This window comes from Drosophila guanche, unplaced genomic scaffold, assembly GCF_900245975.1.
Source record: "Drosophila guanche unplaced genomic scaffold, DGUA_6, whole genome shotgun sequence".
Classification (NCBI taxonomy): domain Eukaryota; kingdom Metazoa; phylum Arthropoda; class Insecta; order Diptera; family Drosophilidae; genus Drosophila; species Drosophila guanche.
The window spans coordinates 2,331,950-2,345,120 of NW_022995750.1; the positions used below are offsets into that span (position 1 = coordinate 2,331,950).

General features: G+C 41.7%; 1 protein-coding gene across 2 annotated transcripts; it reads left to right on the plus strand.

The window, feature by feature from the left end:
* Nucleotides 1-246: 246 nt before the first annotated feature.
* On the plus strand, nt 247-9,499 carry LOC117586363 (myophilin). 2 transcript variants are annotated; one of them, XM_034276384.1, is made up of 4 exons: nt 247-370; nt 4,975-5,295; nt 5,367-5,549; nt 9,476-9,499. In XM_034276384.1, exons 1-3 carry the CDS (start codon nt 365-367, stop codon nt 5,547-5,549), a joined length of 510 nt encoding a protein of 169 aa, XP_034132275.1. In that variant the 5' UTR covers nt 247-364; the 3' UTR covers nt 9,476-9,499. The 2 variants fall into 2 exon arrangements, with proteins under 2 accessions (XP_034132275.1, XP_034132273.1); XM_034276382.1 differs by lacking the exon at nt 9,476-9,499 and having other exon boundaries at nt 5,367-5,550.
* Nucleotides 9,500-13,171: the final 3,672 nt, after the last annotated feature.

Sequence of the window (13,171 nt, forward strand, 5' to 3'; positions counted from 1 at the left end):
CGAAAGGGAATCGACTGGCACAAGGCACACTTCTGTCGACGTCTAGCCACAGTGACGTCACCAAGAGCTTCCGCTGCTGGCATCTAAATTTGTTTTCCCCTGCTCCATCCGGCCCCTTTGGCTGCCTCCCACATATTGGCTTTATTTTGGGCGATTTTGGCATCGGGCGAAATCTATATCTATTCGTGGCTACGGCATTAGTTTAACCCAAAAACATTTTCGGCATTTTCGTAAATTATCTTTTCGCTTAGCCTAAATGGAAAACTGTTTCGAACAACTTGCGTCAGTTGAAAATTGTGTTTCAAACGCGCCACACACACATTACACAGTTCCTTAGCATTTTCTAAATAAATAAAATAGCACAATGGCTGTAAGTTATACAAAGAGAAAATAGCAAGTTATTCAAGTGTCCTTTATGGAAATGCAAATAGGATCTATTGTCTTAAGCCAGTGTTTAATATACCTAAATAAATGAAAATATCCCGTCGGATTATCAGAAGCTATAAGACATTGCTTGATTATGGGAGAGTTATAAATGGCAGAAATTCTTAGACTCTCTCTAAGACTAAAACTTCCATTTAAAACTCTCGACCTTTTCCTTCTTAGAGATGAACATTTCCTTTTAAAAACAAATTCAAGAACAGCACGAATCTGACAGATTTATAAATGGTCATAATAGTATGAAAGTCACGTACTGGTGAATATATACTCGAATCAATTAAGTCGAACACCAGAAACACAAAGACTGATATCAGCACATAAATCGGAATGAAATGAGAAAACAAACAAATTAAATTGAAAAAGAGTGCAAAAATGTCTGAATATTCAGTTAATGGGAAGCTGCTTATTAAAATAATAAATAAATAAATAAAACATGTACACTCAAACGTGGAACAATCAATGGAACATAAATACATTCAGTAATCATCAATGTATACATAAGTACACGTACCTATGTATGTGTGTATGTATATGTGTTTATAATTAAATCAGCAATTAAAACACACAAAATATTTAATTACAAACATCGTGTGCCGATTTAATTAAAATTTATCCTTAAATTGATTAAATATTTAAATAGTCAATTAAGAATCGCGCAGACACAAATATTATGTGGATATACTCTTGAATACTAGTCAGTTGTGGGCAATAGAATTTTCTGGCAGAAGTATTGTCTACTCCGCCCACTTTGTAAGGCAGCTGCCAGATCATAAATCATTCTCATATGTCTCATAAGAGAGTGAAAGACCGGCCACAGTGCTTCCAAGACGAATTTCAGTACTTCTAAGACTGGTTACGCTGCTCCTATGACTATTTACACTACTTAAAATACAGATCCTTTGATGCTACAACCTCTCGACAGTTTTACTTATAAAAATCCATTATTTGTGTGTTGGAATCTACTAGCATAAGTATTTTCCGCCCCCGAGTCAGCTGTCAGCTCATAATTCATTCTCATTTATCGCTCGGACGAGAAGTTCTGTCATTTCCATATCTCACTCTACTTTTTGTAAATTAAAATAAAAAAAGCACTTTGTTGACACTTTGCCCCAAGGGCTGGGCCGGGGGCGGGGGCGTTGGCTGGGGCTGTCCCTGCTTCCCTCTGGGCTCGCCCAGTTAACCAGCCATACATTTTTGGTCCACGGATCGATGGGTCGACCCAGACCCAGACCGAGAACCAGAACCAGTGCCAGACCAGACCGTGGCCTGCATTTTGGTTGCATTGCACTCTGTCAGTCACTCGGGGAGTCAGTCTGTCCACCTGCGGCAGGGCTTAAATATTTTATACAATATTTGTACTCTTTTGATGCATAAATTATTTAGCACTTTTTGCCGTTCCCTTTGGCACTTTGGATGCATAATTAATTTGCAAAAATGTCCGCGTTCCCTGTTGACAGTTGTCTCTCAATAATGAGGCAAACGGACAGAACGAACTATTCGCTTAATTGAAGCGAACTATAGTCTGAATTATAGACTCATTCGGGAATGCCATATCACTGTTGCATGAAAAACTCTTGGCTTGGCTTAATATATTTCTAGGGTTTTTCCTGATGATTTGATGACACGTGTTGCAACAGAAAAAACTTTTCAATTTGTGCACAAAAATGAACATGCAATAAATACTCTGCAGACCTATGGGAATGCCTGTAAAAAAAACTGCTTCCATAAATAAATACCATATGCTTTATTATATATTTATAACTAAATTTACATTTCTTGGTGTGACATATTTTAATTAACGATTTTACATTTGCTATCTCTGATTTGTGGCATTTGTACACAGAATACTTTAAGCCATATTTGGGAATATTTGCAAGTCCCAAATTCTAACAGTGGTCACAAAGTCTTTAACACTAAGTAAACTATAAGAGAAAATGCAACGATGACTTCACACCCATTTCACATTTTATGGGAACATTTTTAGCAACAATCTGTTGAGCCAAAAAGAACCCCCCAAAGCAATTTGTTGATGCGCGTCGGCGTCTGCCCGCAATATTCTTGGCAACAAAACAGAAGGCAATAAACATAAACACAGAGCGACGAAAACCCAAAGGAAAATGAACAGAAACTTTAATGCAATTTCGCGTGTGCTTAGTTCACGGTTTTTACAATCCTCTCGAGGACACCCGGCGGGGACTGGACTGTAAAAAAGTACCTATACTTTTGATACACAACAAAACAAAACAAACACAGCCAGCAAAAAAAGGAAACGAACTTATTGTCAGGCAGAATTTGTTTCATTTCATTTGCCTTTCCGCAGCAATTGGCAGCCGTCCAAATGACAAATTGAAATAACAGCAGCAGCAAAAATTAGCGTTTATCTTTATGTACAAATGACAATTTTGTATATTTATGCCAGCCAGCCAGCCAGCCAGCCACCCAGCAGTACGGAAAACGGAAAAATAAACTAACCCAAAAAAATAAAAAACAGGGCGCCATTCAAAATGAAACAAAGTTGAGGGTTATTTGAAGGTCAGGCCACAAAACACAACACAAAAAAACGCAAATTATGACGGGAAATATTCAGATAAAATGAATTACACATTCCACTTCCTTGCAGGGGAATATAAAATATAAAAAAAGATAACTTTAAACTATTAAAGAGCTGCAGCCTGCAAATTATTCCCCAGTGTTCAACCTCAAAGATACAGCATGTCAGGCCTTGCCGTTGGTGTTGTGGAACCCCTCTACTGACCACAATCGATTTCACTTAGCCGTTCATCACCTACCAAAATGATTTTTTAATATATGGCAAACAGCGAAAGAGAAACCGACGACGACTGTCAAGCGGGCAACCAGATAAACCAATTAATAATGAGAAAAACAGAGAGAAAAAGCGAGAAGGGAATGCCAAGAACCAAAAATGAAATGCAATTCTATCAGCAGATCAACAACAACACTCCACAACGAGCTCCACGAATTGTTTGTACATTCAATTAAAAAACCAAACAAAAATAAAAATATAAAAAAAGAAATACAGAGAGTCGGGAAAAAGTGCGAGTTGAAATCGAATTGGAATCGAAGCAATTGCAAATGCAAATTGACGTACAATTCATTAAAATCCCCTCGGTTCATTGGCTGCCATTAAAGCGTGCTGCCTGATACCGCGCGCCCGTTGCCCGTTGCAGGATACCCGATACCCAGGCTCGTGTTGGCAGATTCAAGCTTCAATTTTAACCCATCAATACGCACATGTATTTTTAAATAAATAAATAATTTCACTGCTGGAAATATGATGTGCGTGCATGCAACAGAGTGTTGTGCTGCACGCCAACAATAACCAGCAATAAAATCAATAAACAGCAAACAAAATTATGGTTAAAATAATATCAACCACAACAGGAGAACTTACTGAGAATGAGTTTTGTAACTAAAGGATAACAACTATGGAAGAAGAGTAGTAAAAGAAAGACAACCCATCCATATGAGGCCAATATCCCCTACATTTCACTCTTCTCCCATTTGTACCCTTAACACCAGCAATACCAACAAAAGCGTTTCAAATGAAATTGTTAAATTTATTATTATTTTTTAATGTTTGCACTTTGTATGCAATTTGACGTTTTGCGGACATTTTGGTTTTTGTGGGAGAAATTTGCATATCCAAAAAATATTATTCGATTCGATATTCGAATGCGCCTTGCCACAAATCAAATGATACAGGCCTTAACGCGAAAATGTGCAAACAGAAAGCCACAATTGGTCCCTGAAAAAGGCACACAAAATTGGAAACATGAACACACAAATGCGAAATGTGCGAAATATTAATGAGAGAATTGGGTGTGTGCGCTATGTGGTGTGTATAAGCATCAGATTTCAATTACGAAAATAGTTCTGTTTTCAGGGGTAATTGTTACGTATGCGCCGCATTGCACACAGCATAAATATTTTATGGGTTCGCTTTAGCATTGTTTTTAATTAGCAAAACTTGTTCCGGAGGTCAATTAGATTCGTGTTGAGGAGAGACCTGACAGTGGGGAAGCGTTCCCCGCTTGGAGTCTCTTTTCCACGAATCATTCATTATTTTTTTTCGGGTTTGGCTGAACGCTACCCAGGGCGTAGAAATTTGTATTGTGTTTTTCTGCGTAAATTTCAATAAAACAGTTAGTGGCTTTCGCTGTCAACTGTCGTCCTGTTAAATTGGCCCCTCGGCTGCGGTGGCGAGTCCTGGAATCAAAATTAATTAATTGGAAAATGAATCTATTTCTCTGTGCTGACTCTGTCTCTGGCTTTGACTCTGTCTCTTGCTGTTGTCGTAGTCTGCTTTGATTTGGGTATTTTCCAAATGGAAACACAGGCACAGACACGGACACTGACACACAGCCACTGACCTTTGAACTTGAAGGCAATCTGTGCTGCGGATTTCTCCCGGTTTCTCCCTAATGCTTTGGCTTGGCCCTTGGCCGCCGTTCTCATGTTTCAATTGCCAAAACACTTACAAGCTTTCTCCGTCTCTGTCTGTCTGTTTTGTAGCCACGCAACAAGGAACAAGAACAGGAAGTCCTCAATTGGGTATTTGCCGTGCTCGGTGAGAAGGTGCCCAGCGGACAGTATGAGGATATCCTTAAGGACGGCATCTGGCTGTGCAAGCTGGCCAACAAGCTGGCGCCCGGCTCAGTGAAGAAGATCCAGGAGCGTGGCACCAACTTCCAGCTGATGGAGAACATTCAGCGCTTCCAGGCGGCCGTCAAGAAGTACGGAGTGCCCGAGGAGGAGATCTTCCAGACAGCCGATCTTTTCGAGCGTCGCAATATTCCCCAAGTCACCCTCTCCCTCTACGCCCTGGGACGCATTGTAAGTTTCGACTTTTAATATATTTGCAGACTCATTTAAAACTTGTTTGCATTTGTATTTTTCTTGGATAGACACAAAAGCATCCCGAGTTCACTGGCCCCACTCTGGGCCCCAAGATGTCGGACAAGAACGAGCGCGTCTTCACCGAGGAGCAGCTGCGTGCCCACGAGGGTGAGCTTAATCTGCAGATGGGCTTCAACAAGGGCGCCAGCCAGTCCGGCCATGGCGGCTTTGGCAATGCCCGTCACATGTAAATCCGCCCAGCCCATCCACGCAGCATCCCACACTCAGATACACCCACACAAATACACAAAAATCTAATTAGTTCAAACAAAAAACAACACAAAAAATGATTCTTGCGTATGATTTAAGCAGTGCGAAAGCTCTAAATGTAATTTATATAATATGAAAACAAATAAATTAATTAATTATAATATAAATGTCAGGTTTTGCCCCCCTCTTCCCTCGGGCGGTGTTCCCACATTGGATTAGCATTATGTGTCGCTGTTAATTAGTGGATGGGGCAAGGAACCCGAGACTGTCGCCAGTTTGTCAAGCGGTTTAAGTGGTTTCTCCCTCGCTCTCCGTCTCTCCCACAAATGGAGTCATACGCACTCCACGACCCTCACGACTGGCTCGACACCAACACCTTTATTTCTTTGTTAGTGGCTTTCTCCGTTCTGGGAATCTCCCTCTCTCTCCCTCTCTTTCTCTGTTTCGCCTCTGGTTGCCTGGTCCACCTGAGATTACACAAATTACAATTTCAACGCCTGCACTGACAGCGATAAGCATAAGAAATGTCAAGGCCATTTGTATTTCTATCTCTCTGTTTCTCTCTATGTGTGTCTATGTGTGTGTGTGTGTGTGTGTGTGTGCTTATGAGGGGAGAAAAATAGACAAAGGACTGGGCAGAAAAGCAGTGAAAGAAAGCCTTGGGAAAACTGTTTGGTTTTGCTGTGCACTCGAGAAAATTAATGCGTTTGGAGTAGAAAATTTTTTTGATTTGCATTGGGATTTGTGCGAAGCCTTTTAGCATATGAACAAATATATGAAGAGCTAAAAGTTGAAGAGCTTTTTTCAACTTTCATTAACTAAAATGTTTCCATTGATTAATCGGGTCCAAGGAATACTTTTAGGATGAATAGGAAATGCTTAGCAATATATAAAATCGAAATCTCTCTCTCTCTCTCTTCCTAAGACCCAGAATATTTTCCCCCTTTTAATTTCGCTCAGTGTAATCTATATATTTTGCCACCTTTCAAACACCAGCATCAACCAGAGCGAACGTTTATCTTTCGGACAAAAGAGCATCACAAAATGAAGGAGCAGAAAGACGCACAGGAGAACCAAGCAAAGAAGGTGGACCAGAAAAAAGGGGAAAACCACAAGCGACGAATTGTAAGCATAATGAAGGCCAGAAAAACCAAGAAAAAGAAGAGACGAGAAAAGAGAACAAACTTTGTTAGTCAAGCCAAAACGGCGTCCCCAGGGTATAGTATGGATTTGCGTGTGTGCGTTTTGCTTATGCCAATGATCAGCCAAAATGGAAATGCCAATTGTCAGTGGCTGCGTGTGTGTGTGTGTGTGTGTGTGTGTGTGTGTGTTTGGGGTGCGTGTTTAATTTCCACTTGTCGGGGAGGGCACAAAAACAAAAACACACACACACAAAGGACACACACACAAAAGCCGAATGTGCCAGTGTGCTTTGTGTATTAAATGAAATGGTCACTTTGACAGCCACTCTGACAGCCAGACACAGTCCTTATGCATGCGTATTGTACATACATAGCATGAGTCTGTCTGTGAGAGAGAGTTTCCCTACTCCATTAATTTAATTTTATTTATGTTGACAATTGCTGTAACAAACACGCATGTCAGCAGAGGGCGATCCAGAGGCTGCGAGGGTTAGAATTGAGCGAGAGCTGGGTGGGACAGTGGGACACCAGTCCCCGCTTACTCAACATTGCTGATTGTATTACAAATAGTTTTCTGCACCCGCAGCCACATTCCTCACTACGACTCTTATCCCTCTGCAACTATTTACACCGCAAGAAAAGCAGATTATTCGTTGGATCTGCAGTTCGCTTGACTACAAATTGGGCTTCTGATTCCCACAGTGTACTCTAATAATGCAATTTATTGGCAGCCAGCGGTTGACAATGACAATTGTTGACTTTCCCTTTTGGTGCAGTTTTTGTTTGTTTTCTGTCTCTTGTTTCGCTCCCTCTCTGTCGCTTTTATTTTTTCCGGCTCATGCATTCCATTGGGTGGATGATTCTGACTGCTGCTGCTGCTGCTGCTGGTTTTTGTTTCATTGAATTTATTTAATTTATATTTATTATGGTCAAAATGACAATTTATTGTCATTTGTATTTATAGGTGCCCTGCCCCCTGCCCAGCCATACCATTCCTGGAATATTCCGCTTCCATTATTTTATGTCCTTGTCGCCCACTCTCCCACAAGGCTAGGTATTATGATTATTTCCCACTTTTTTCTGCAATTGATTTCTATGATTTTCAGCGTTTTTCCCTGCTGTTTTTCTCTGGGTCTCCCTGCTTTTATTTCATCAGTAATTTATGTAATTACTTGCCACTGAAATGCGTTTATAATTCATAATGTCAATTATATTCATGTTTGTTTTGTTTCGTGATCTTGTGATTTGTTGTTTATTTTTTAAACATTTTTATTTTGCTATTATGTAGGGTTTACTATGTTTATTTGTGTTTTATATACTGCTGCGAGATTCATGTATCGTTTCAAAAGAGCCAATATACCCCACGAAAACCAGGAATTTCCAGGTACAGCCGTTGCAGCCTTCACTCAGTCAAAGACAGAGACTGGCAGAGTATCCGTATCCTCATTTAGCATTGGCAAGCAACAGCAACAAAAACGATTTTCTTTATTATTATTTGGCTTAAACATGCAAGCGCATTTATTTTACTGGTGGCCTGCTTTCCTGTGGTTTCGAGGAGGCCCACCCAAGTTTGTACTCGTACATTTCTACCTAATTGCTGAAAGTTTGTAACAATTTATAGCTGCATTGCAGTGGCTGGAATGCTCAGCCGCCCCAGCACTACCCCCAAGGCACACTCTCCCGCTCAATCCTTTCTCTCTGCGGTTAACTAACTAAATGAAAGAGTTGATTTTGGAGCATAGATTTCACAAATGGCAGAAGGTTAAGTCCAAGGTGTGCATAGTTCTTGAAATCCCCTTGGGAAGTCTCCATAGTCCACAGCTGGGTGGTGCAACATTTTGGTCAGTCCACACCAACCCACCGGCAACCGGCAAACACTTCAGGCATATTTCATGCTCAACTGCACACTGAACAACGACACAAAGAACGCAACAACATGGCAAATGACACCAAAACCGAGCGCATTATATCCGCTCCAACTGCCCCTCTGCCCGCTCTCTGGTTCTCTTTGGCCATGCCGTTTCTTCTAGCAATAATTGCTGCCAAACCGCTTGCTGCAATCATAAACAAGCCAAAACAGTGCGCACAAGCAGCAACTAGAAACCAACAAACCAGCAACAGAATCTCAATCCCATATCCGTATCCGAATGCGAATCCGTAAACCAAACCAAAGAGAGAGATAGAGAGAGAGAGAGAGAGAGAGAGCCAGGAGACCCGGACAAATGCCAGAGCCTGAAAGGCGTAATAACAAAGCCCCCAAAAACCGGACAACAGCAGCAGCAGCAAAACCCCCGAAACAACAAGTGGCTAAATATTGAACGACTTTCAGATGCTCAGCAGGGGATCAATTTCAAAGATAGACGCCATCAGGGGAAGTGTGCTCGAAAATTGGTTGGCATTTGAGTTGAGAATTTGGGTTAATCAGCAAACAGGTTGTGTGGGGGAATTAAAAGTCTTGTGAGGAGTGCAGCAGAGCTGGACATAGACTTTGACTGATTGCTGTTTTGTAGTGAGAGATGAGTGGTCTCGGACACTTCTTTGCTTCTGAGAGGAAATTGCATCAGGACACATCTTCATTTGGAACACTTTCTCCTCGGGTGACAATCTATCTCTCCCGACTTGTGTCCCTGTTTAACTTTCATTTTACAGGGTACACGGTAAGTCTCGTCTTACAAAGCGGATAACAAACTTAGTGCAGCTGCTCAATTGCTTGCGCTAAACACACAAGCGGTTCAGCGAGCGACTCGTGTAAAAAGGACACGCACACACACACACACACACACACACACACACACACACACACACCAAGTGTGGAGCTTAGTTCATATTTATGCGGCAAGTTGTAGCTGTGTACCCCCTGGCGGGGTGGTCATTAAGATGCATAGTCCCTGCGCTAGCTCCGTGGCTGCGCGGCGCTGCAGCAATGGAAAATGATTTGTGCGTCGGGGCATAAACTGCGTGAATTCCCAGTACAAATTGACTTGCTACAAAAGCGCAAGGAAAAATTCACCTACCACAAGTAGGTGCACGTAGCAGCTGAGGGGAAAGTGTGTGTGTGTGTGTGCGTGTGTGTGTAATCAGCTTCCACCTTTGGCTAATCCCCGCTCGAGTTTCCATTGCCATAAATCATAGCGAATACTTTTGGTTGGTTTTTGGGCATATTAATAACCGAAAGACAGTTGCTGGCTTGATTTATGTTCCGTTTTTTTTTTATTCAATATCCTCGCATGTGTCTTCCCCACACACACAGGTGTGCGTGTCATTTCAGGTGGGGATTTTCTCAATGGTTTTGATTCATGACCAGGGGATTATGCAATTGACCAAAAGAATAATTGATATTCGTGTAGAGTTACAGCAGCAGCAGCAGCACACACAAATTTATTGACACATTTAACAAAAAAGAAACCAATTAGAATTAATTACCATTTAGAAGCACTCTCCACCTCCCTCTGCCATTCAGCGAAAATGGCGTCAAAATCCACTTACATATATTTACTAATTACATTCTGAAGAGCCGTTGCCACACAGTCTTCTCCTTCCCCTTCCCCTTCCCTTCCCTTTCCCGATTTATACCGATTTTAGCAGCCATGCGGAGCGGCGCAACGCGGCGTATACATAATCTGCATTTTGCGACGCTTGCATGCACAAAAAGTTATCGATTTAATTGGTGTTAAAATTTATGCGCACCAAAAATTTCCAGAGGGCTATCCTCGCAGCACCCCAGCTTCCCCCTACATCGAAAATAGTTTCGCAAAATCCCTGAAAATCAAAGTGCCGCTGCGCCAACATTTTTCAAAATCGAAAACCCGTACAAATACCCGAAAAAAGTTATGCAAATAATTGTTTGGCAATGCTCTTTAATTATTTATTTTGCAGATATTTGATACCTCAATAAATATGATATTAAGCGAGTATTTTTATTAGAGTAAATGGATTTTTGTATCGAAAAGGATATCGAATAGTCGCTTCATTCAATGAAATATATTGGAACCTTGCTTTCAATTGACTTTCAGCAGGAAGTGCTTTCAAGTGCTGGCAAAAAGCGCTGCTGGCACTGCCACTGGTTCTGGCTGGCCTGCTAACATCGTTTTTGAGTTGAGTTATTATTTTGGCGGGTTTTCATAAACGTTCATAAATTTGCTGGCAATTAACTGGGGGCTTTTAACGCTTCGGCTTTGGCTCCTGCTTCTGTGTGGGTTTCCATGCCGCCCATGGCCATTGGGAAAAATCCTTTTATGTATATTTTTATGATTTTTTGTTGCTGTTTTTTATTTACAAATATTTGGCATTGCAGTTGGTTTGGCAATGCAGGCGCTCGTTTATGCATGCAGTTTTTTAATTAATTTCTCACACTCACACACAACCACACACTACCGCCGAGTGGGCGGGCATTGTACATGTAGTTTCAAGTAATTAACAATTAATTGTTGAGGGGCATTACAATGTGCATATTTCATTTTTACTACAGCCACGGAGCATATATAATTGCTTGAGCTGTTTGTGGCTAGCTGGGAGCTTAAACTAATCACTTAAAGGTAGAAACTAGAGGTGGAAGCTTACTTCATGGCCACAAGTACTCAGCTGTAATCAGTTCCCCAATTGGTAACCTTTTCAGTGGCTTAGACAGAGCATATAACGTTCGTCCTGCGTTTGGTTAATCGGGACACAGTTTAACATTATTGATCCGAGCACAAATGGAATTGATTTGTAAATACATTGCGCTTTTTGCCCAGTAGCAGCCGCACATCAAATAGCTCGCAGGCCAGCAGACTACCAGCTTCCAGTTTCAGCTCCAGCTCCGGAAACGCTTTCCCCAGCCATTTGTGGTGTGTGTGCAAATATCTCTGGGATACCTAACCGTACATTAGGGTTTCGCCTGCAAAGACTATAGGCAAAACAGAGGATGGTGGAGTAAAGTCTAAACCAATGGCAACATGCCTAATTCGGCCTCCAATCCACAGAGCTGACAAATTGAATCGAAACCAGACCAACGGAATGGATGGATGGGAGTGTAAATGTCGGGTAATTCCCGGCAACTGCATCATTTTAATGCAACTTGAAACTCTACTGACATTTATTGCAGTCAATAAATTTGCAATTAGCGCTCCAATTGAGCCAGACCAAGGGCTTTGGCTTTGGCCATGGCTATGGCTCTGCCTCTGCCTCTGGCTTTGGTTCTGGGTCGGGCTCTAGCTCTGTCTGTGTCTGTGTGTGTGTGTGTGTGTGTGGGCGTGGCACATGGTCCTGTGTTCTGTCGAGCAGACTGCACCAATATACATGCATTCTAATTGTAATTGCATTTACGACATTCGAGTACGCTGTGTGTGCCTCTGAGTGGAGCTTTTGAAAGGGGATTTTCCATTGAATGTCAATGCGCCAATGGCTTTCGTCGCCTGTCAACAACGACAGCAAGTGCCAACGACGCCAAGGTGCAGCTGTAATGCTGAATAATTGTAAGGGAATGGCTGGTGGTATATGGAAGAAATCCCCCCGAGCAAGAGAGAGTGAGTGCATTTCAAATATATCGCTGCAGCTAATGAATATTTAAACATCATTTGGAATTGATGCTGATGGAATTTCGATGCCAAGTGCCGAGACACAAACAAACGAGAAATGCAAGTTCAAGATGTCGACTTAAAGGATACCCAAGAGTCGAACTTATACAGTTCTCTGGCAGTAAAAAGCTCCCACACAATATGCTCTAAGCCAAAAAACAGTGGGTACCAAAAGTCATGCAAAAGGGAGCGGAGAGGCTGGTGAAAATGAGCATTTCCTCTCACTTCAATACTGCAGCTGCATGCCTGACTGCCTGCTGTGCTCTCTCTCTCTCTCTGCCTAATGGAATTTGCTTTATTTTGGATAATTAAATTTCCATTTCTGGTGCCTATTTATTTAGCGTGTCGCCGCGCGCTTTTGTTTGTTTGCACTATGCGATACCCGCAGCTAGAAACAGATCCAATGGCCAAGTGCGCAATGGCATTCTCAGTTAATTTGATTGCAGTTTATTTGATTAAATGCAAATTGCAAGCGAATATTCGCTTGCCCCCAGGCCCTTGAGTGATATTCAACAATTCTGCTGCATTCTTTTGGTCAGTGGCACACAGAATCCTCTGTAATGTCAATGCCTATCGGGGTGCCTTTGCTAGTATTTACTATCGCATTTCATTTCATTTCATTTCAGATATCATCCTCATCGATTATTTGTGGCATCTGCTTGGTTGCACAATAATCACCTTAAATTGCAGAACTCTATGGTAAACTATGCTGAAGTTGGTGTGTGTGTCGGTGTTGGTTTCTTTTTTTTTTACACCACTTTGCGGCTTGTGGAAACTTGTGGATAAAACTATTTGAGAATGCCGAGGCGCATACCAAAAATGGCGATAATGATTCCGTTAAAGATATTTTCGCGCCATCGCCATTTCCCCCCCGCCAGGAGAATGTGTTCTAATGTGTTTTTGCCG